At 42.5% G+C, this 21,729-nt stretch overlaps 1 protein-coding gene across 1 annotated transcript in view; it reads right to left on the bottom strand.

Moving 5' to 3' along the window:
- Nucleotides 1-9,087, bottom strand: part of anos1a (anosmin 1a) — a 36,788-nt gene extending 27,701 nt beyond the window's left edge. Inside the window, exons 1-2 of the mRNA XM_087836572.1 lie at nucleotides 8,908-9,087; nucleotides 5,780-5,839 (exon numbers count right to left, since the gene is read on the bottom strand). Coding sequence (XP_087692698.1) covers nucleotides 5,780-5,839; nucleotides 8,908-9,087 — 240 coding nt within the window. The remainder of the gene's footprint in view (nucleotides 1-5,779; nucleotides 5,840-8,907) is intronic.
- Between the last annotated feature and the right edge of the window lie 12,642 nt (nucleotides 9,088-21,729).

The following is a 21,729-nucleotide window of genomic DNA, read 5'->3' as shown; positions in this document are numbered from 1 at the left end:
CCCAGCAAATTATTTCGCAGGTTCTTTGTTTGCTTGAAAATATGAGTTGAAGCAATGAAAGAAAAGGTTTCCTGGCTCTTAATCAAACATCACATCAAGGCTGTTGTGTATTGAAGTTACACTAATTACTGCTGAGAGGAAGAAGAAGGTCGTTACCCTGCGCTCGATGCCAGTTTGTGTATGTTTCGCTGAGACACTGGTGTCAGCGTGTGACCGTGATGCTCGCTCATTGTTCCAATGCCACAGTGCCATCTTAAGCCTTTTTTAAGAGCTGAATCGAACTAGACTGTGCGGGACTGTCTTGTTAATCAACTCTGGCATTTGCAAATGGCTGTATGCCTGCAGGAAATAGTGACAGAAGGATTAACAAGCGCTCATTACCACCAGAGCCCATGAGGATGACACGAGGCCAAAGTGAGGCTGTCTCACAGCAACAAGGATCAGCAAGCTTATCATCAGACCTCTCTGAGATTAAGAGCTGGGCAGGGGTGTGTTGGAACTGGGACTGTCATGTTAGCCACACTCACAAGTCTGACGTGAGTAATATTTTATAACTCGGAGGAATATTAAATATAAGATGTTTTATCTTTTACTGGGGTTCATATTTAAAGTGCTGTTTGTCTGTGAGTATGAAACTGTCTCAATTCAATTCAATTCAATTCAATTCAATTTTATTTATATAGCGCCAAATCACAACAAAAGTCGCCTCAAGGCGCTTCATAGATACAGAGAAAAACCCAACAATCATATGACCCCCTATGAGCAGCACTTTGGCGACAGTGGGAAGGAAAAACTCCCTTTTAACAGGAAGAAACCTCCGGCAGAACCAGGCTCAGGGAGGGGCGGGGCCATCTGCTGTGATTGGTTGGGGTGAGAGAAGGAAGACAGGATAAAGACATGCTGTGGAAGAGAGACAGAGGTTAATAACAGATATGATTCAATGCAGAGAGGTCTGTTAACACATAGTGAGTGAGAAAGGTGACTGGAAAGGAAAAACTCAATGCATCATGGGAATCCCCGGCAGCCTACATCTATTGCAGCATAACTAAGGGAGGATTCAGGGTCACCTGGTCCAGCCCTAACTATATGCTTTAGCAAAAAGGAAAGTTTGAAGCCTAATCTTAAAAGTAGAGATAGTGTCTGTCTCCCGAATCCAAACTGGAAGCTGGTTCCACAGAAGAGGGGCCTGAAAACTGAAGGCTCTGCCTCCCATTCTACTTTTAAATACTCTAGGAACAACAAGTAGGCCTGCAGAGCGAGAGCGAAGTGCTCTAATAGGGTGATATGGTACTACAAGGTCATTAAGATAAGATGGGGCCTGATTATTTAAGACCTTGTATGTGAGGAGCAGGATTTTGAATTCAATTCTGGATTTAACAGGAAGCCAATGAAGGGAAGCCAAAACAGGAGAAATATGCTCTCTCTTTCTAGTCCCTGTCAGGACTCTTGCTGCAGCATTTTGGATGGACTATATGCTTTAGCAAAAAGGAAAGTTTTAAGCCTAATCTTGAAAGTAGAGATAGTGTCTGTCTCCTGAATCCAAACTGGAAGCATGCTCAGTAATCCAGGTTAGGTAATCTGGAGTGAGGCCCACATCCAGCCTCTGTGTTTTTACTGCTGAGGTTTGATGACAGCCGTGATGTCAGCTGACAGGCGAATGTGGGCAGACATGAGTGGAGGATTTAGTACTTTAATAAAGATCTGCATCGTCATTTAAGTTTCAAACTTTAATTGTAGTTCTTAAATCAGTCTGATACTTTAAATATGCATGCTTGTTATAAATGTAAGTAGGTAAGCTGTTAATCAGCCAATCACAGCAGCCCCCAACCGTCTTTGTGCCACGGACGGTTTAATGTCAGCTGTCGCAGATAAATATGACAAAATAAAACTGCAGAGACAGAAACTGGTATTTTGTAAATATAATAATAAAGGTGAATTCACTGTGTAACGTTGTTAGCAGCGTCCTCCTGAAATGCACCAACAACATTGAGAGGAACATCCTCCTCTCTGCCCCTTAATGCTCTCTGGTCGCTATGGTAACTCTTAAATATTTCTTTCAAAATAAGACGCACGACTACAACACGGGAAAAGACCCAGGAAACCGAGTTAACGATAAAAACCCTGAAAACGATAAATTTCACAGCTGAAAGTGTGAAAAGTCTCAACTCTGGCAGCGCGGTAACGACTGCTGACTCCAGGTCGTTCACAGGTTGGCTCTGGGACAACTCTTGATAACTTTTTTCTCCACTGTCTGGAATCTTGTGGGGAACAGCTGTGTATAGTGAAATGATGTTTCCACTTTCAGATTATGGCCCAGTAGTGCTCACTGGAAGCTTCAGTAGTTCTTCTGTAACCAGTCGCATCAGGATGTTGTGCAACAACAAGGCTGCTAAGGTGGTGAGAGATCTAACTGGTACCAGTAAGTCGTTTGGTACTGAAACATGGTACGTTTGGCCCGGGGGCTCGGGGACCGCTGGCCAACATCATTAAGCCTTCCCCTGATAAATGTGCATACAATTCAATTCAGATTAATTTACACAGCACAAAATCACAACTACAATCACCTCAAGGTGTTTTATATTGTAAGACTGTCCAATAATACAGAGAAACCCAACAATCAGATGAACCCTGAGAGCAAGCATGTGGACACAGTAGGAATCATTAGAGTCAGTTTTTATTATTCATAAAGCCTGGTGGCATCAATCAATCAATGAAACTACAGGCATGTATTAAAGACATAAATTCTCCAATTTCCTTCTAAACTCAGACAAAAAAAGTTTTTATATTTACGACTAAAAATCTCAGAAAGATGGTGTCTGACCGGATTCATTACCTTTGCCTTCATTAACATATTTCCAGGCTGGACGACTGTAATTCATTATTATCAGGAAGTCCAAAAAACTCCCTGAAAAGCCTTCAGCTAATCCAAAATGCTGCAGCAAGAGTCCTGACAGGGACTAGAAAGAGAGAGCAGATTTCTCCTGTTTTGGCTTCCTGTTAAATCCAGAATTCAAAATCCTGCTCCTCACATACAAGGTCTTAAATAATCAGGCCCCATCTTATCTTAATGACCTTGTAGTACCATATTACCCTATTAGAGCACTTCGCTCTCGCTCTCCTAGAGTATTTAAAAGTAGAATGGGAGGCAGAGCCTTCAGTTTTCAGGCCCCTCTTCTGTGGAACCAGCTTCCAGTTTGGATTCAGGAGACAGACACTATCTCTACTTTCAAGATTAGGCTTCAAACTTTCCTTTTTGCTAAAGCATATAGTTAGGGCTGGACCAGGTGGAGTTGAACCATCTGTTATACAATTATAGGCTCAGACTATCTCAGTACTTTGTGTGATGGCCGGCTCTTCTTCTTCAGTCATCTCTTTTCACACATGTTTATATACCACTGCATCGTCCTTTTTGTCTTCTCTGTTCCTTGTTGTGTCCTGTTACATTAAAATTAAAAATATATTTATGCCCAAAATGGCGACTTTAAGTAAATTCATTACATGTAAATTTTCCATGTAATTTGGGTAGAAATGTTAAATTTAATGGAATCTGATATACAGTCAGTTCATACAAAGGATGTTTAATTATTTAGATAAATAACCATTTTATGTTCTATAAGTTAGTTGTTTAGTATGTTGCTTTGTTTTGTTGTTTTTGCTTGTTTTCTCTTTTTTTTCTCTCAACAGGTGATCCCGGAGATATTTTTCTCCCCCCCCCCCCCCCCTTTCTCACTGTCCCTCTCCCCTTCTGTTTTTCTTTTCCTTCCTCTTTCTTTCTCCCTTTCCTATCCCTCACTCATGTCTGTCCCGTCTGTAACAACTGAAAATAAAATAAAATAAATAATAAAAACAAAGGTCGATCAAATGGACCAATACGGCAATGCCATGATGATCCATTTGGCAAAGTAAATCCATTGGGTCTCCTTGTTCGTCTTCAGACAACAATTCTGACGGCTAAAGAACCAAATGGGACAGGCAAAAAAATAAAATAAATAATAATAATAATAATAATAATAAAAATAATAATAATAATAATAATACAAATAATAATAATAATAATAATAAAATACTACTACTAATAATAATAATAATAAAATAATAATAATAATAAAATACTACTACTAATAATAATAATAATAAAATAATAATAATAATAATAATAATAATAATAATAATAATAATAATAATAATAATAATAATAATAAATAAAAAATAAAGTTACATTCTTATCAAAATTATTGCTTGATGTTGCATGTTAGAGTATCTCACATTGATAAGATCTGATTTGGGTTTATTGGGACATGGGCACAGGACGATGATCTCAGCAGCAAATCTACAACACAAAGGCTGAAAAAGAAAAGACTCAAAGTGCTGCAGTGGCCAATCACAGAGCAGAGCCGGGCTGAAAGGACAGAGCTGCACAAACATCCATGAACTGACGTAACACTAAAAAGCGGCAACATTCCCCACATCAGTGTGAGACACTAATAAGTCATATAGAAAAGGATTATTTCTCATTATTGCTGCTAAAGATGGTTGTTCACGCTGCTGAATACTTTGTTTTTCACACGAGTGGATTTAAAAACAGCAGGACTACCTGAGCATCATTTCACAAACAATGTTCAGATTATCAAAAAGATAGCTTGCAAACAATGTCATCCATCTTTTACTGTCGGCCTCTTTCATGACTCCTGATGTATTAACAGGGAAACTGCTGTGACTTATAGGATGTCACAGAATAAAGAGCCACAACTGGTGATGAATGGCAGACTTAAGAAATGTCTAATAACCACAATAATCCACCAGCACGTCTCCGTACATACAGATGTACACCTGTGCACAGAGCACGCTGTCAGGCTGCATGTGGGCTGATTTATTGCTGCAAAAGCAAAGAGCATAAAACTGCACACACGTAAGGAGAGCGAGAAAGAGTGATTTATTACTCTGAAAGGCTCCAGCGGTCCCACATGACTTCCTATTTTTACACTCAACAGCTAACTGAAAGTGTATAAGAGCACAGTGTGAGCCAATAACTCTATCATTTACATTTAATCTGCATCTTTTCTTTCATACAGCAGAACAACGGGAGATTTACACAATACATTTTTTTTTCCAGGCTATTCCAGGATTTTTAAAAATGTACTAAGGGAGAGCAAGTGAGAGGGGCCCGTGGGAAATAAGACAATCTATTAGAAATAAATACAGAGTTGAGGAACGAGGGAAGTTGTTTTGGATTCAAAACTGCATGTTAATGGAAATATTTGCATCCTTACAAAAGTACAAAAACACTTCAATAAAGTGCTTCAGATTGAATGAGGAGCACATTCATGTTACATGCATTCATGAGCGCATCACTTTATAAACTTCTGTCTTATACTGCATGAAAATAGCACAATGTAAAACACTTTAGACTACAAGCCACATTTAAATCGTTTAGTGCACTTCATCCATCGTGCATCCACACTTACAGCAATTAACTTAAATTGCATGTAGTGGGGAAACCCACACAGGGAGGAAGAACCCAGTTAACCAGGAGATTTATCCAGTTGGTGAGAGTGCAAACTGCTGCAGGACTGCACCGGTGTTGTTATCTTCTATGGAAAATCAGAGCACTTCATGCAAATGAGGTTCAGGAACAACCCACTGTCTCAGGAACAACCCACTGTCTCAGGAACAACCCACTGTCTCAGGAACAACCCACTGTCTCAGGAACAACCCACTGTCTCCGGTTGGTGTGACGAATGGAAAATCAGAAGGACGTACTTTTAAAAATGTCTCCTACCTTTGCACACTGTTTATGATCACGACACCAGCCCAGGGATCCGTTGTTCTGAAGACGAGACTAAAATGAGGAAGACAAGGACACGAGCATAAACAAACGGGTCTGTCTGAGCACAAATGAATCCAGTTTAAAGCTGAGTGATGTCACTGATCAAGCTGCAGAGAACGTGAGAAACCAACAGGTGTCGAACTTTGCAGACTGTTAAAGTATTGAATAGGAACACATCTCTGTTTGTTTAAATAAAGCATGCAGACCTCATAGCTCAGCCCACACGTGATTACAGATACTTTATGCACGACGGTCTTTTCCACCAATATTCAAACTTCCAAACTTGTTGCTGTTGTTGGAGCAGCTTCTGTGTTTGGGATCAGACAGCAAAGACTGATTGCAGGCCTGTTACTCTGATGTTTTTAACCCTTTAAGAGACTGGAGCTGAACAAGCTGAACATCACACCATCCGTCCTGCCTAACGTGGATTCATTTTCCAGCAGGAACAGAACAGACTGCCAGTTTTCTCTTATCACAGAACAATCCAGTGCAACCGAATACAACCTACAAAAAACCTTATGACCTGGTTTTAAAACACAAACATCCAAAGTGCTCAGTTGAAGACAGGATGCCACTGACCAGTAAGTAGTGGTGGCTACATCCACTTTTGAATTAACACTGACAGTCTCCTGAGTTAAACCTGGTGACTTGGCAGGTGAATAAGAAATGTTTGTTTCTTTTTAATCTATGACCAGCTGGGGAATTGTTCACTGTTCTCCTTTTCTTCTTCTTTTCCATTTCAAAGCCGTTGAAAATGTTGGCAGCAAACAGTGAGATTGAAATATCGAACAGTGGTTGTCTAACAGCGCTGTTTGCTCTGCCTGTAGAAAAATGGATGATCGAGATCGGAGACAAACTGTCTTCTGTTTGGTTTTATTGAAGCCGAGGTCATTATGTCAATCAACAGTTTTAGTTATTTTGTTATCGGCTGTTTAAAACTGAGCTCGCATCAATTTCCTGAGAAGACTCCTTCTACAGAATCACAGGGATAATGAAAAAGTGTTCATTGACTTTTTCCATGCAATCTTCGCCCATTCTTCTTTGCAAAATAGCTCCAGTTTAGTCATCTGTGAATCCCAGTTTTCAAGCCTTGCCACAGAACAACAGGATCTAGGTGTGGACTTTAATTCTAGCACTGTCTACACCAGCGGTCTCCAACCTTTTTTGAGCCACGGACCGGTTTATGCCCAACAATATTTTCACGGACCGGCCTTTAAGGTGTCGTGGATAAATACAACAAAATAAAACTAGTACCGGTACCGAAAAAAAGAAGATTTATTCATAACACACGTGAAAAGACCCAGGAAAACAGAGTTAACGATAAAAACAATAACAAAATAACGCTGAAAACCGATAAAAACCCTGAAAACTATACATTTCACACCTGAGCCTCAACTCTCGCGGCCCGGTACCAAACGACTCACGGACCGGTACCGGTCCGAGGCCCGGGGGTTGGGGACCGCTGGTCTACACCACTCCAGTGTAGCTCTGGCTGTTACCAGTTTAAGCTGGCCAGTGAGCCTCACATCTGGGTGGCTGTAGCTCAGGCGGTAGTGCAGGTCATCTACTTATTGGAGGGTTGGTGGTTCGATTCCCAGCTTCCCCTAGTCTGCATGCCAAATATCCATGAGCAGGATACTGCCCCCAAATTATTCTCTGATGTGTGTGAATGTTAGTTAGAAAGTACTTAGAAAATGTGCTTGTGTCAATGGGTGAATGCACAAGTTGTGTAGTGCTCAGAAGAGAAGCGTTATATAAGAACCAGTCTGTTTACCATTACAGTGCAGTGGGAACTACTGCATCAGGTCGATAACTGGAAACATCACCAGTGTTAACAAATGAATCTAAATTTTGTGAAAGTAGAAATCATAACAGAGCTGCTGATTGAATTAGACAGTGGTGAAACATGAAACATATACTATGGCCATACAGGACAAGTCGTGCTTTTAACTGTGACTTTCACAGGAGCTTTGTGAGGAATGGAGCCGAAGAATAATTAGTGGTGAAAAACCTGAGGATGGGCGGTAACTATAATAGTCTCAATCTAAAACAGGGTACAAAGGGTAGCCCTAAAATAAAGTGACATGCAGATTCACAAAGTCAATGTGAGCATGTTTCACACTTCAATAGTTAATGAATTGGCATGAGTGCTGTGGGAATACTGGCTGCTGCAAAACTAGGAAAGGCAAAGGATGTATCAGTGATACATGTCTGAGGTGCAGCTTTGCAGAGCTGGAACTACAGCAGGGACACGGTGCAGTGGTCTGCTTCATGGCATGTTTGACGAGCACCACAGCACACGTTACAGGACCATCATTCTGTGCAGTTTCATTGGACTAAGTGAGGCACACTCGAAAGCCTGGACCAGAGAGTCACACTGCAAGTGTGTGCACGTGTCAGTGTGAGTGTGCACGTGTCAGTGTGTGTGTGCACGTGTCAGTGTGAGTGTGCACGTGTCAGTGTGTGTGTGTGTCAGTGTGTGTGTGTGTCAGTGTGTGTGTGAGTGAGAGAAGAATCCGTTTGAGTCCCTATAATGAGCCGTATCTATTCTGGCCTTTCAGTTGAACAGTGAACATCAAGCATGACTGAACTTTTATCATGTTGTCGACTCCATGACGTCACTGTTTTACATCGTTTCAGACTCTTAGAGTTTTATGATATTTAGATGTAATTTCTAAAGTAAAGTTTTTTTCGTTTTTCTTGTTGAGTCAGTGTCTCTGGAGCAGACTCACCATCATCCTCAGACCTTGTTTTGTAGTTTAAACGTGACTTTCCATTACCTTGTGCACTGGTTTCCACACTGGTTTCCCTAAAGTGCCCATATCTGACTGCATATGTTTCATTTTATAGCAGTATATATAATAAGAAATATATTTACTTATTATTTTATTAACTTATGTAACTTTACATAAATATTATTGCACATATCTATTGTTTGAAACTCTTTTTCAGAACTCATGTAAGGATCATGGATATTTTCTTTCAAACCAATAAAAAAAAAGCATAAAAAGTTAAATAAGTGAAATTTAAGGACTTTTGGCTGGTTATGTATAAACAGCCGATGTCAAAGGTGTCCTGACCTGCAGAATCGAGAGCGCCGCTACACTGTGCAAGCTGAGGCATCGCGACGCACACCTGGCCCTGGAAACGGTCTCCGACCAGGACTCGTCAGCATCGTGCTGCCTCCTGGCGCAGACACCTGAGCTGCAGAGGAAAATAATCCACAGGCTGGTCCTGACACCGCTGTTTGTGGTCAGCATCTCCGTTCCGAGGTGGGATGCTGAAACAAAAGATGCGGAGTAATGTGATGGAAGCCCCGCTTTACTGGCTATTATATAGCCAAGGGTGGAGCTATGAGATCTAGGCGTGCACAGCTCGGGTCAGGATGCTCACGAGCCGGTGTTTTCATCCCAGTCGGTCAGTGTGCGCACAGCAGGAGCTTTGGCTCAACAATTCAGTACTTTATTGTCCCACAAGGGGGGATTAGTTTAGCAGCAAGGGCAACATTAAGAAGAAACAAAACAATGATAAAAAGCCACAAGACAGTTATTTACTATCATTAGATGTAGCCAGAATAATACGACGCTCACAAAAACGCACAATGACGAATAAATGAGCAGTGACGTCATAATTGATCATGACCAGTTCAATGGCTGGTTTGCAGTAAGGTGTAGTAGTCAGGCCAATTGAGGGCAAGCTATGAATGTATTAATGAATGACCGCATTCTTCACACTCTTTATTACCGGTTCCTGTTTTATCCTCTCACGGCTGCAGCCTTCCAGCTCCCAGCCGAGCACACACCACCACCAACAGTCACGACCCAGTTCAGTCCTTTGAAGAGGCTTGTTGAGCCGACGCAGCTCCGGTGCGTCCGCCCCCGCCCCGCAGCCGCCACCGACCACGCCCTCCCGCAGAACTAAAATACAAACTTAAATCTGCTTCCATGAGCACTGGTCGTGATAAATGTCGAGCTCGAGCATCTAATTACACCATCGTGGTTTGTGTGTCTGACTACCAGCTTCATTGATGTTCTTGTTTCTGTATTTTATTGATCTACTTCTGAATCAGACTTCCTGTTTTATGAGCCAGGAGGATTTTCAGACTTTTGTGGAGCTGAACTGTTAATTCAGGTTTGGATGTGCACATTTGTAAAATAGTTTTACATGCAGTCAGATTGCTTTGCTCTGTGTGGACTGCAGTATGCATTTGTGAGCCCTTTAAAGTTACGCACAAATCACTGTACACGATTGTAAATCTTTTTTCTCTCTCTCTTTTTCGTCTGTCCCGTTTGGTTCTTTTGCATCAGAATTATTGTCTAAAGGCAAAAGATGCCCAACGGATTTACAAAACCAAATTGACCATCCCAGCCTTGCCGTAATGGTCTATTTGATTAATCTTTTATTGTTTATTTTATTTATTTATTTATTTTTTATTTTCACTTGCTAGATACGGGACAGACTTGAATGAGGAAAAGAAAAGGGAGAAAGGAAGAGGGGGGGGGGGGGGAACAGCGGAGAAGAGGGACGGGGATAAAGGGCAAAAAAACAAAAACCAACTAAATAAGCAAAAAATACATCTATCGATCACCTGGAGAAAACAAGCAGAAGAAAACGAGAGTAATACAATAAACAACATCACGATGATCTACGTGAATATAACAGTAAATACTAAATATTAAACATTATTGTTTGTTTTTAAAAGGTTGCTTCATGTAATGATCTGCTAGATTGTAAATCATACTTTATGCTCGTGGATCATATCATAAGCAATTGTGACCTTTTTTGAGGCAAATTTCTGTCCATGTATAAACAATGACCAGCTAACCCCATTAATGTCTGTGGGAGGACGCAGGGTACTCGGGGAGAACCCCACACAGACACGGCTCAGACTGGATTTGAACTCTTGCTTTGCTGACCTATTTCCTCCCATCCTATTTTGAATTGTTTTCATGTAAATCAGGCCTTTATTTCACAGAATGTTAGTCAATGAAATATTGTACTGTTACTCTAGCTTGTGTTTCCTTGGTGTGTTTTCTGAGTGAATGAAAAAGGAATCTACCTACTCGGTGCTTGTATGTGCTGCTTGATGCCAGCACAGGTTGCTGCTCCATTAATGGAAAGGAAACATTTATGTTCCTGAATCTGTGATTTTACACCCTGGAGACATTTTTTCCGAGAGCTTTTTCCTCGACGTGACCAGGGCATAGCAGGGAATGTACTTGTCAGGGAATTCTAGCTGGTATGTTTGGTGGTAGCTGCAAACACCATTTTTATAGACTCCTCTATTAAAGTAACCACAAGCATATCTCTCATAAGTAAGCGGTTCACTGCTGGTTTCCTTGCCCAAGGAAAGGAGAAAAATGACGTTTTGGAAATTCTGAAGAGATCCTCCTCGGGTTGTCAGTTCCCTCATGCCTGGCGTAAGGGCCCCCCTTGCACTGCTGGAGCATCCTGCAGTGTTAATAGGCGCTTTTTTCTCCGCTGCACTAGATTTCCAAACAGTCACTCACGCCTCACCGCTCCCTCTCAGGTTTTATAGTACAGTCTTTGACCTAATGAGCCTTTACAGCTGAGATTTTTTACCTCTCAGAGTTTCAAAACGAGAGGCAGAGCAGGTTCATTACGCCTCTGCATATACAGTCAGAACACACGGCGATGAAATGCTCCGAGCGTTTTAATTAACAGTGGCTCCTCGGTGTACTCGCTGGAGAAAATGACACGAAGCCTACAAGCAATCCTCTGAATTGTTTTGCGATTTGTTTTGCATCTGCCAGGGATAGTCCTAAAACAGGCTGCTAATGAAGTGAGTGTCTCCAAAGAAGTGGTGAGCTGCTGATGCTGTGGCGGCCCACCCACCCACTACAGGATGGAGAAAATCCCTCTGAGCCCCCCGGTGAGGGGTTTGACTTACAAATAAAAACAACATACTATGACAGCGTAATAGACTCACTATGTGTGTATTGTGTCTGCCAGTGTTCTGGGGCTATTTTCCCTCTTTTCCCAAAATGTCCTACACACGTCGACTGGGAAGAACAACAGCATGAACGCAGACGTTTGATAGAGCCTGTGATCCGGTACATATGGACAGATCCTTATCAGTTCTATTTCCCACACGAAAGCCATTATTTTGGCCTTAATGCTGGTGGAGTCCTGGAGAACAAAAAGAACTGCGTGCTTTGACCTTTACTCACAAAGTTCATCACTCATGACAGATTTAGAAGCAATGCAATACTGAGTCTTCATCAAATTATTACAATTTCATTGTGAAACATTGCAAACATTCTCAGACACTAACGAGAGGTTTTGATGCATTTTAGCACATTTTAGCACGTCCTTACCTGCGATCATTCTAATCAGAGGTTAATGTTGGATTTGGCAGCTGAATGATGAGGTTTGTCTTTAAATAACTGATTTGTTTCTGTTTGTTTCTTTGTGAACAGGCTACAATCTGTGCTGCTGCTGCTCCACGACTCCTTCTTCTTTGGGAATATAACAAACTGTATTCTACAGTATACCAGTAAATGCTACATGAGCTGTCATGCTATGATTGATGCTTTCCACCTGCTAGAATAACAGCAACAGCTCCCACCTGCCTATTCACAACATGTCTGCCTCCACCTGCTGATGCTCTGCAACTCTCCTGCTCAGTTCTTCCTTCTTGCTCTCCTCGCCCACCATAACAAGTAAGACAGAGTCAGACACTTACACAACTCACCACCACAACACTTACCTGTTGGATCGAGCTAAGTGCTGCTCTCTTCTGTGGCAGAGCTCCTGTGATCCTATTCTCATTGAGGCTCTCCTTTACTCCCAGTTCCGATGAACCCTACTGCAAACAGGTCTGAGTCTGCTCTTTGAGTCCTGCCTGATTCGATCCCTGGCTGTATTACTACATAACAGTAACAACTAAATATGAGCATACGTGCATGAGTGTTGGTAGGACTCAAACATGTCATAACTCACTGGATGTCCACTTTTGCGATGTTGAACGAGTTTTCACTTCAGCTCATTTCTGGACTTCTCTTCCATCCTGCGTCTCATTAAACACAACCTTGATGGTTCTTGATCTTGCATCCAACTATCTTTTCTATGGAGGTCCCTGATTCTTAATCTATAACCAAGTGGGAATAGTAAGTGGAGCTGTGTTAATGTTGGTCCCAGTAGTCCCAATCCCCATCTTCTGCTCGGTGAATGTATCTTCTGACAGGGACATCTACGCATTTCTGGAGTTTGATTGCAGCCTCTGATCTCCAGCACTAATAGTAGCCTCCATCTGTTGATATTAGAGCAGCTAAATGGTTCAGTTCAATTCAATTTTATTCATATAGCGCCAAATCACAACAACAATTACCTCAAAGTGCTTTATATTGTAATGTAAAAATAGTAGAATAATGCAAAGAAATCAGAACAACCCGTAAAAATCAGATGACCCCCTATGAGCAAGCACTTTGGTGACAGTGGGAAGGAAAAACTCCCTTTTAACAGGAAGAAACCTCCAGCAGAACAAAGGTCAGGGAGGGGCGGGGCCATCTGCTGCGACCGGTTGGGAGAAGGAAGACAGGACGTGCATCATAGAAATCTGCAAGCAGTCTACCTAACAAGCCTAATCTTGGGGCAGAGTACAAAAAGCTCAGTTTTATCTGAAGTTACAGGAAGGGAATTATATTTGCCTTTATGTCTGTCTAATACATTCCTGCAGTTTAACTAATTGCTGTGTGTCATCTGGAGGCATGGACACATAAAGCTGGGTATCCTTTGCATAGAATGAAAATGTATGATATGTTTTCTAATAATACTACCAGCACGTGTAATGTAAAAAATAATGTTGGTCCTGGCACAGACCTCTGTGGAACTCCATAATTACCTTCAGTGTGTGAATATAATTCACTATTTACATGAACAAACTGGAAACTGTTGATTCTGACTGATATGATTCAAACCACTGCAGCACAGTTCCTTTAATCCCTATGACAATAGGTGTTCACTCGTACTCTACCAAAAGCCCCTCCAGAGCTTGCGTAGGCTCTGTCTATGACACAAATAATGATCAAAACTCTGGACTCAGATCAGCAAATTCCTCCACAGGTTAATGAACAGACTCCTTACTGCTTCACATTAAGGGGATTGTGGGTTTGAACCTGCTGACCGACTGGGGCCTTTCAGTGTGGAGTTTGCATGTTGTGTGTGTGCCTCCAAAGACATACGTTGGGGTAATAGGTGATTCTAAATTGGCCATGGTGTTGTTGGTAAATGGACTGGTTCTTAGATTGTGGTTTTCTACCCTGTCTGAGCAGTCAAAGCGCTTTATACAACGTGCCTCGTTCACCAGCACCCATTCATACCATCACTGTGCCTTCCAAGGCTTTGGAACAGCTTACCACTCACTCTTCACACTAAAAAACAGCTTGAACCTCATCAGTTTGGACAAATGATGTAATTTTTGCTTAACTAAAAAGATTGCGCACTTCTTCCACCACTCACATATTGGGGGAAAAAACTGCAGCCGAACAACAAAGCAATGCAAAAAAGTGCTTAAGCTGAAGAAGTTTGGAAAGCTTATCCAATAACCCAAAGCTGTTTCCTCATGTGGAACCATCGCAACAATAATTGTTCAGTATATAAACTTCCATCATGACTGTTAAGAGAACAACATTCCCTGCCCATTACACACTCGGGAAACTTGTAGACCTCCTTCTTTATGAGGTGTACCCCCATTGAGTGGGGTTTCCCTTCAGTAACAAGTGCCTGGAAGCAGTGTGGAGCTGTCCTCACAGCTGCAAGGAGCCTGAAGGACCCCACACTGGAAAATGAGATTCCACCAGGACACATACAGGAAGACACACACACACTGTTGTAAATCTAAAACAGACTTACAGTATGGTATTTTTTTAATTCTATTTATTTATTCTTTTCTGCATTTGGGAAACCCTTGACCAGCAAAGTAAAAAAGATAAAAAGCAGATACCCTCTGGTACGATATGATGTGAGTGTTGGTGAAGATTTACTGTCAACTAAAGAACTTCATTTTTAATGGCTGACATTTTGGACCATAGTGACAGGATGTTTAGGTTGTAAACAAAGCAACCAATTCATTGAACTTATCTAAATGGATTTAGATTAAACACTGAAAAAACAACTGAGATGACACTAATAATTTATAATCACTCATTTTTTGTTTTTCCTCCCAACAGCTTCTCTGTATGTAAGACTGTATAACTTTTTGGTTTTTCCAGCAAGTGAGCCCACAGTGGGCAGGTGTAGGTGAGATGTGGGACTGTGTGGGCTGGGCAAACCCACATTAATCCCATGGATGTCCCAAGTGGGTGTGCCCACAGTTTTGCCTTTTGTGGTCGTTATTTGGGATTACTGATAAGAGCTGTGTGGTCAATAAGCTACATTTGAAATGTGTTGTTTTTCTTCTCATAGACACTGTCAACAGAACCCAAGCCAACCTGAAATGGTAGCTTCAATGAACACATGGTCAAACAATGCTTGAGGCCAGTATTGGGGAAGCAGCAAAATACCTTTGCAAAATTTGACTTTTTATTTCGTGTTCAAGAAAACCTCATGGGATTACCAATGATTTGTAACAGGAAACAGCTGTTAATGGTAAAGAGTGTTCAGTGTTCACTCTTTCAAGCCTGTTCTATAACGTTATCACTCCTTCTTGTTGAATAAACACATGACCAGTACAGCTTTTTGCATGTTATTTCTTAAGTCTGATAGTGTTTGTCTACAATGGGGGGGGGGCTTCAAAGCTGCTTGGAGATGAAGAGTGGCTACCACATTACAAGGAACGTCAGACCAAGTGGGAAACACATTGTTAGAGTTGTAGAGTTCGCAAGAAATAGCAAATTGAGAGAATGCTGAACATATCAGCTGCTACTGGAGTGAAAGTGAAGGTCAGTGATTAGTCGATGCCAACCAGGTATCTGAATGCAAACAGTATCAGTTCCTCCAGGAATCCATACGCACAAGAGATATGGATGAGAGGGCGTGAGAGAGAAAGCAGTAGGCTCCGACTGAAGGCATGAGTAGACGGTAAACACAAGGTAAAACAGCACACAATCCATCCAGCTGGTCCTTATTAACCCTGAGGCGTCTGCAGCCCAGATGGCTTATTATTCTGCACTTCCTCCAGTTCTACCTCAGAGGCAGATAGACTAGGGCCTGCATACAAACTTAGATTCATTTCAATGTTATTTATATGCTGCAGTATCAAATCACAACAACAGTCACCTAATGGAGCTGTATATTGTAAAAGGTACCCTACAATAATACAGAAAGAACCTCAATCATAAGCACTAAACAGAATGAAACCTCCAGCAGGATCACGCAGACATCTGCCATGATGGGTTGTGGGTGAGGGGAGGGAGACAGGCCAAAAGACACACTGTGGAAGAGATCCAGAGATTAATGATAACTAATGATTAAATGCAGAGTGGTGTATAAACACAGAGAGAACAAGTGAGCGAAGAAGATGCTCAGTGCATCATGGGAAGCCCCCTGGCAGCCTGGGCCAATTAACCCTTTAAGACCTACCATAGTACCAAGTCCACCGGAGCTTATCTTTATATTTTTAGATGCTGTGGAGCCATTTTGGGAGTATTTCAAGTTTCTATACATCAATACAATCGTTATATCCCCAATTTTAATGATATGCATGCATTAAGTCCATAGTAACTACATAAATTGCAAAAAAGTGCAATAAATTACAAAAAAATTGAAAATCATCTTTGGTTTTTTTACACATATTTCTAGTTAGAGAAATTTTAGATGTAAAAAAAGTTGCACAAAATAATTTCCAACCACATGAAATGTATTTTAAGTGTCTTCATAGTTTTATTTTTGAGATACACCAATTTTTATATACTGCAGGAAAAACAAAATTAAATATTATAATGCATATTTGCAAAAAAAAACACCAAAAAGCAGCATGTGCATCTAAATAAGATATATATCTTTGTAATTGCCCTATAGGAAAAAATCAACATTTTCGGCGAAAATGATGTCACTTCCGGTTTTGGTCAGGTAATGGCGGACATCAGATGAATGTGCTGACCTTTAGTAGGAAGTGTTATGAACAGCTGATCAGATCAGAAAGCATGTTTCTGGAATATAATATGTTTGTTGCTGCAGATGCTTTTTACACAAAGCCATATGTGGAAGGAAACTGTGACCGAGGACAAGCCGAATGCATAAGATGTAAGTAAGATTCCTCCGGCTTCATATGCAAAAAGAAAATTATTGCGCTAGCTCATGTGGTTGCAATTTTACTGGGCTTTAAAAGTAGTTACGCTAAACGAAGAGTGTCCACTCCGATCGGCCATAAAGGGTTAAAGTGTAACTAAGGGTCAGGGTCATCACTGCGATCCCTATAATCTTTATCAAAAAGAAAAGTTTTAAGCCTTGCTTTGTCCACTAACTTTTTGGCCTCTTCCTAAAAGAGAGCTGCTCTCTGGCGCTTGGAAGTGTGTGCCTGCCTGCTATCGCTGTTTTGCTTTGGTTACTGGAAGCCAAAGGTGGGAAATATGTGAGACCTAGTTTGTGTTGCTATGTAGTCATGGTATTTTGAAGTTGTAGGGGTTCGCTGCCATTTCTTTTTTTATGTAAACCGTTTCTTTAGACCCTACAATAATACATGCAGAGAGAAACCCAACAGTCACACGACCCCTTAAGAGCTTGGCGACATTGGGAAGGAAAAACTCCCTTTTAACAGGAAGAAAGTAGCTGTTTATAAAGACATATCTATGGGATATTATGAATTATTTTTTCTCTAATGGTAAAAATTCTATTACGAGTTGAGTTTAAAGGAATGCTTGGTTCAACACAACTCTTTTTTGGACTGACCTGACGGATCCAAACGTATAGTGACTGTCATGGTTCTGAGTCTTGGATCCAGATCAGTTTGTTTTGTATGTTGCCGATGACATTTTCCACTAGTTAATCTTGAGTTTATTCTTTCCATGTTCCTGAGTTCCCTTTGTATTCCCAGTTTAGTTTCTTGTCCTTTAGGTTGCACTTGTGTTGCCTGTGTCTCTTATGTCATCTGTGATTATGTCTCTTTCCTTCCGTGTCTTCCTCTTTCTCTCTCCCTCCATGTTCCTCCATGTTCCTCCATGTTTCTCTGTGTTCCTCACCCTCTCGCTCCATGCCTTAGTCATGTCTGTGTCTCCCTTACTGGTACCCATGTTCTCCTCCCTGTGGTTCATCCTCTGTCTCCTCAGTCTGTCATACACTCTTTCCTCTGTTCAGTTGTCAAGCGTACATGTCCTTGTCTGGGTTTCAGCCACTTCCTGTTTTATTTTGACAGTCCCTTGTCTCATGTGTATTGTGTTCACCAGCTCGATAGCAGACTGGGAGGTCAAGGATCACTAGAGCCCGGCCAGACATCCAGAGGCCCCAGAGTGCGAGAGCCCACGGAGGACCACCAGGGGGCATCCGTGCCACCCTCCTGGGAAAAGCTGAGGAGAGCCCCAGATGAGGGGTCACCCAGTAGCCACGGAGCAGCAGCCAGAGGGGGCTGAAGTGGCGTGCCTGCCGGCTCTGCCTGCAGCAAGCTGTGCCAGAGTGAACTGAGCTGCAGGCCCAGAGGCTGAGGGCCGAGGGCCCCCTTTGCCCCGGAAGAGGCCTGACCGAGCAACAGGCACCAGGCCCCGCCAAGTAGTCACCGGGAGCGAGCTGGCACATACCTGAGCGCCCAGCCCCGGACACCAAGAACCACCAACGCACCGACCCCTGAGGGCATCAGTTACCAGCAGGGAGTGTGGTGAGGGGAGATAGGCCTTTGGAGGGCCTGGGAGTTCCCAGAGAGGTGGAGTCTAAGACCCGACCTGACATATAGACACAGACACACACAGACACAAACATGCATTCCCACCCTCATGCACACATATACAAACACTCAGCACTTACCAAACGTAGGGATAGACACATATGGACACTGTACACACAAACATACTCTATACCCCGGGTCCAGGTACCCTCACCCCTGGAGGGGGAAACGGCACCTAGACCCAGGAGATGTTACCCTTTCCCCCGGGGTGGAGGCAAGCAGACCGCCCCAGGCTCCGCAGCAGCAGGGAGGCCCCGCATCCCAGATCCCAATTGGACGGCCAACACCTCCTCCCAGCCCCCCCGCCCCGATGGCCAGCAGAGAACGGGGGTGTGTGAAAACCCCAAACCTCCCTCCTCTCGCTCATGTGTAGTGTTGCTGCGTGTTGCTCTAAGGTGCATTTAAAACACGGGAGAGCATGGTGCTGCTGCCAGAGAGCAGCAGGTGTTAGCACGGCCCTTCCTGAGAACCCTCAATGTCTACATGGATTTAAAATTGAGAGGTGGGCACCGGCGCCAGAGATGGGGAGGAAAAGAGATGTGACAAAAGCATGGACAAGTATGGCGGCACTGTTTGTTTGTTTGTTTAATATTACGGAGATGAAAGTAGGAAGACCGAGTGATATTATTTATATGTGCTGTGAAGGACAGAGTGCTGTCGAGGATGACACCAAGACTCTTAACCTGAGGGGAGGGCGTGACATCAGAGTTATCAATGGATAACGAAAGACTGGTTGGAGCTGTAGTCAGTTTTGATCTGGTGCCTATTAAAATAAATTCTGTTTTATTGACATTAAGTTTAAGAAAGTTGTGAGTAAACCAGACCTTGATTTCACTTAAACAGTCAGAAATGGATGTGGGTGGGAGAGTAGCTGTGGGTTTGGAGGATAGGTAGAGCTGGGTGTCATCTGCGTAGCAGTGAAACTGGATGTTATGCTTCCTGAAAATATTACTTATGGGTAGGAGATAGATGATAAAAAGTAAAGGACCCAGGACAGAGCCTTGGGGTTCACCGGAATTAACTGGAGTAGATACTGATCTGTGAGGGAGTAACTGAACAAACTGAGCAGCCAGAGAGATAAGAAGTAAACCAGGCGAGCGCTGTACCATCAATGCCAATAGATGCTAATCTGTAAAGAAGGATGCGGTGGGAGATAGTATCGAAAGCTGCTGTAAGGTCAAGGAGGATGAGGATGGAGATGAGTCCAGAGTCAGCGGCAAACAGAAGATCGCTGGTGATTTTTACTAGAGCTGTTTCTGTACTGTGACATGAAGCCGGACTGAAACTGTTATTTCCAGTGAGATGTCTATGAACCTGTGCAGCCACTTTAGCATGATGAATAGCTTTAATGTTGTATATGACTGAGATACATGTCCTTATGAATAGCAAGTCCTGTTTTCCTGGAGAGACGTTCCAGGCAGCGTCCAATAGCTTTAAGTTGGCGAGGTTCAGATGAGTACCATGAGGCAGAGCGAGAGAAGGAAACGGTTCGAGTTTTCTGGGGAGCCAACGTATCGAAGAGGTTGATAAGTTTCTTGTTATAGTGAGATACCAGGTCGTCTATTTAAGCTGAGGCATCAATCTCCCTAATATTTCTAAAAGTAATTGAGCGGTTTTAGCAGAAGGCTTCAAATGTGGTTCTTTTGCCTTCATTGGGTGATTGTTTCCAGCTCGCACTGGAGCGGTTTGCAGAAGGAGAATCAGCACCTTCAAGTCTGAGGCCCTGGTCCTCAGCCGGACAAGGGTGGTGTCTCGCTGGTCCAGGAACGCCTTGATGTTCCCCCAGATAAACTAGAGGAGGTGGCTGGGGAGAGGGAGGTCTGGGCTTCTGTGCGTAGGCTGCTGCCCCTGTGACCCAGGCCCGGATAAGAAGAAGAAAATGGATGGATGGATCAGAGAGAAAAAGGTTTCAGGGAATATTGCGAAATGTTCAGAGAGAATGCTGCAACTCTCCTTCCTGGGCCGGTAAATCAGTATATTGATCACTTAGTAAATGGTTTAGTAACATGGAGTTAGAACAGAGAGACATGACATCACATAATCAACATTTAATTTAACAGTTTTACTCTTTGGTGCAGTGAGTCAGGTTAAATATTTGTTTTTTGCTGGTCTGAGTTCATTTCTAGAAATAAGAGCTGCTCCATCCACAGTGGGATGGATGTTGCCTCTCCTAAAGAGACCATTTTTCCCCAGAAAGTTTCCCAGTTATCTTTAAAGCCCACGTTGTGTTTTTGGACACCACAGGTCCCTGAGTAACCTCACAGGCCTGGCAGTCATCAGCCCCAAGGGTGTGTTGCTTCAAAGGGCTGGAGTGGAAGAGCTATTCATACTAATGTGGATCATACTCAGGTTTTTACCTTTGCTGTTTCACAGTAAGTTAAATGAGGGAATGTCCACAATATACTTTTTAATGCAGGAGATTTTAAAAAAGTAATTTAGCAGTAGCAAGGCAAAAACAGGATCAGATATGAATAAAAACGGAGTCAAATCACCTGAATTATACTCACCATATTTTTTGGAGTATAAGGCACACTTAAAATCCTTTACTTTTCTCAAAAATCGAAAGTAATAATAATAATAATAATAATAATAATGGATTGGGTTTATGTAGCGCTTTTCAAGGCACCCAAAGCGCTTTACAATTCCACTATTCATTCACTCTCACATCCACACACTGGTGGAGGCAGCTACAGTTGTAGCCACAGCTGCCCTGCAGACTGACGGAGGCGAGGCTGCCATATCGCACCATCACCAGTTGCTCCTTATGTATGAATTCTGGTTGTGCTCACTGACCTCGAACTGATTTTATGTGGAACACGGCGCTCAGAAATCTGTCAAAAATGTTTTAGTAGCACTTTGGTAAGCTATGAAGCCGCACCGCTGGATGGATTGTCGGAGCGTTACGGCTGCCGTAGTCAGGAGCAGCACCTGTTAAGAGATGCTTACGAAGCGGATTTCAAACTCTATCAGTCACACAGTTGAACATGGGAATAGAGCAGCTGGAGAGAATTCAGCATTGATGAATCAGTGGTACAGAAGTGGAGGAAGCAAGAAGATGACCTGCACC

Source organism: Neolamprologus brichardi, chromosome 23 (genome assembly GCF_056152115.1).
Source record: "Neolamprologus brichardi isolate AB-2024 chromosome 23, ASM5615211v1, whole genome shotgun sequence".
Classification (NCBI taxonomy): Eukaryota; Metazoa; Chordata; class Actinopteri; order Cichliformes; family Cichlidae; genus Neolamprologus; species Neolamprologus brichardi.
This window is presented reverse-complemented; position numbering and strand designations above follow the sequence as displayed.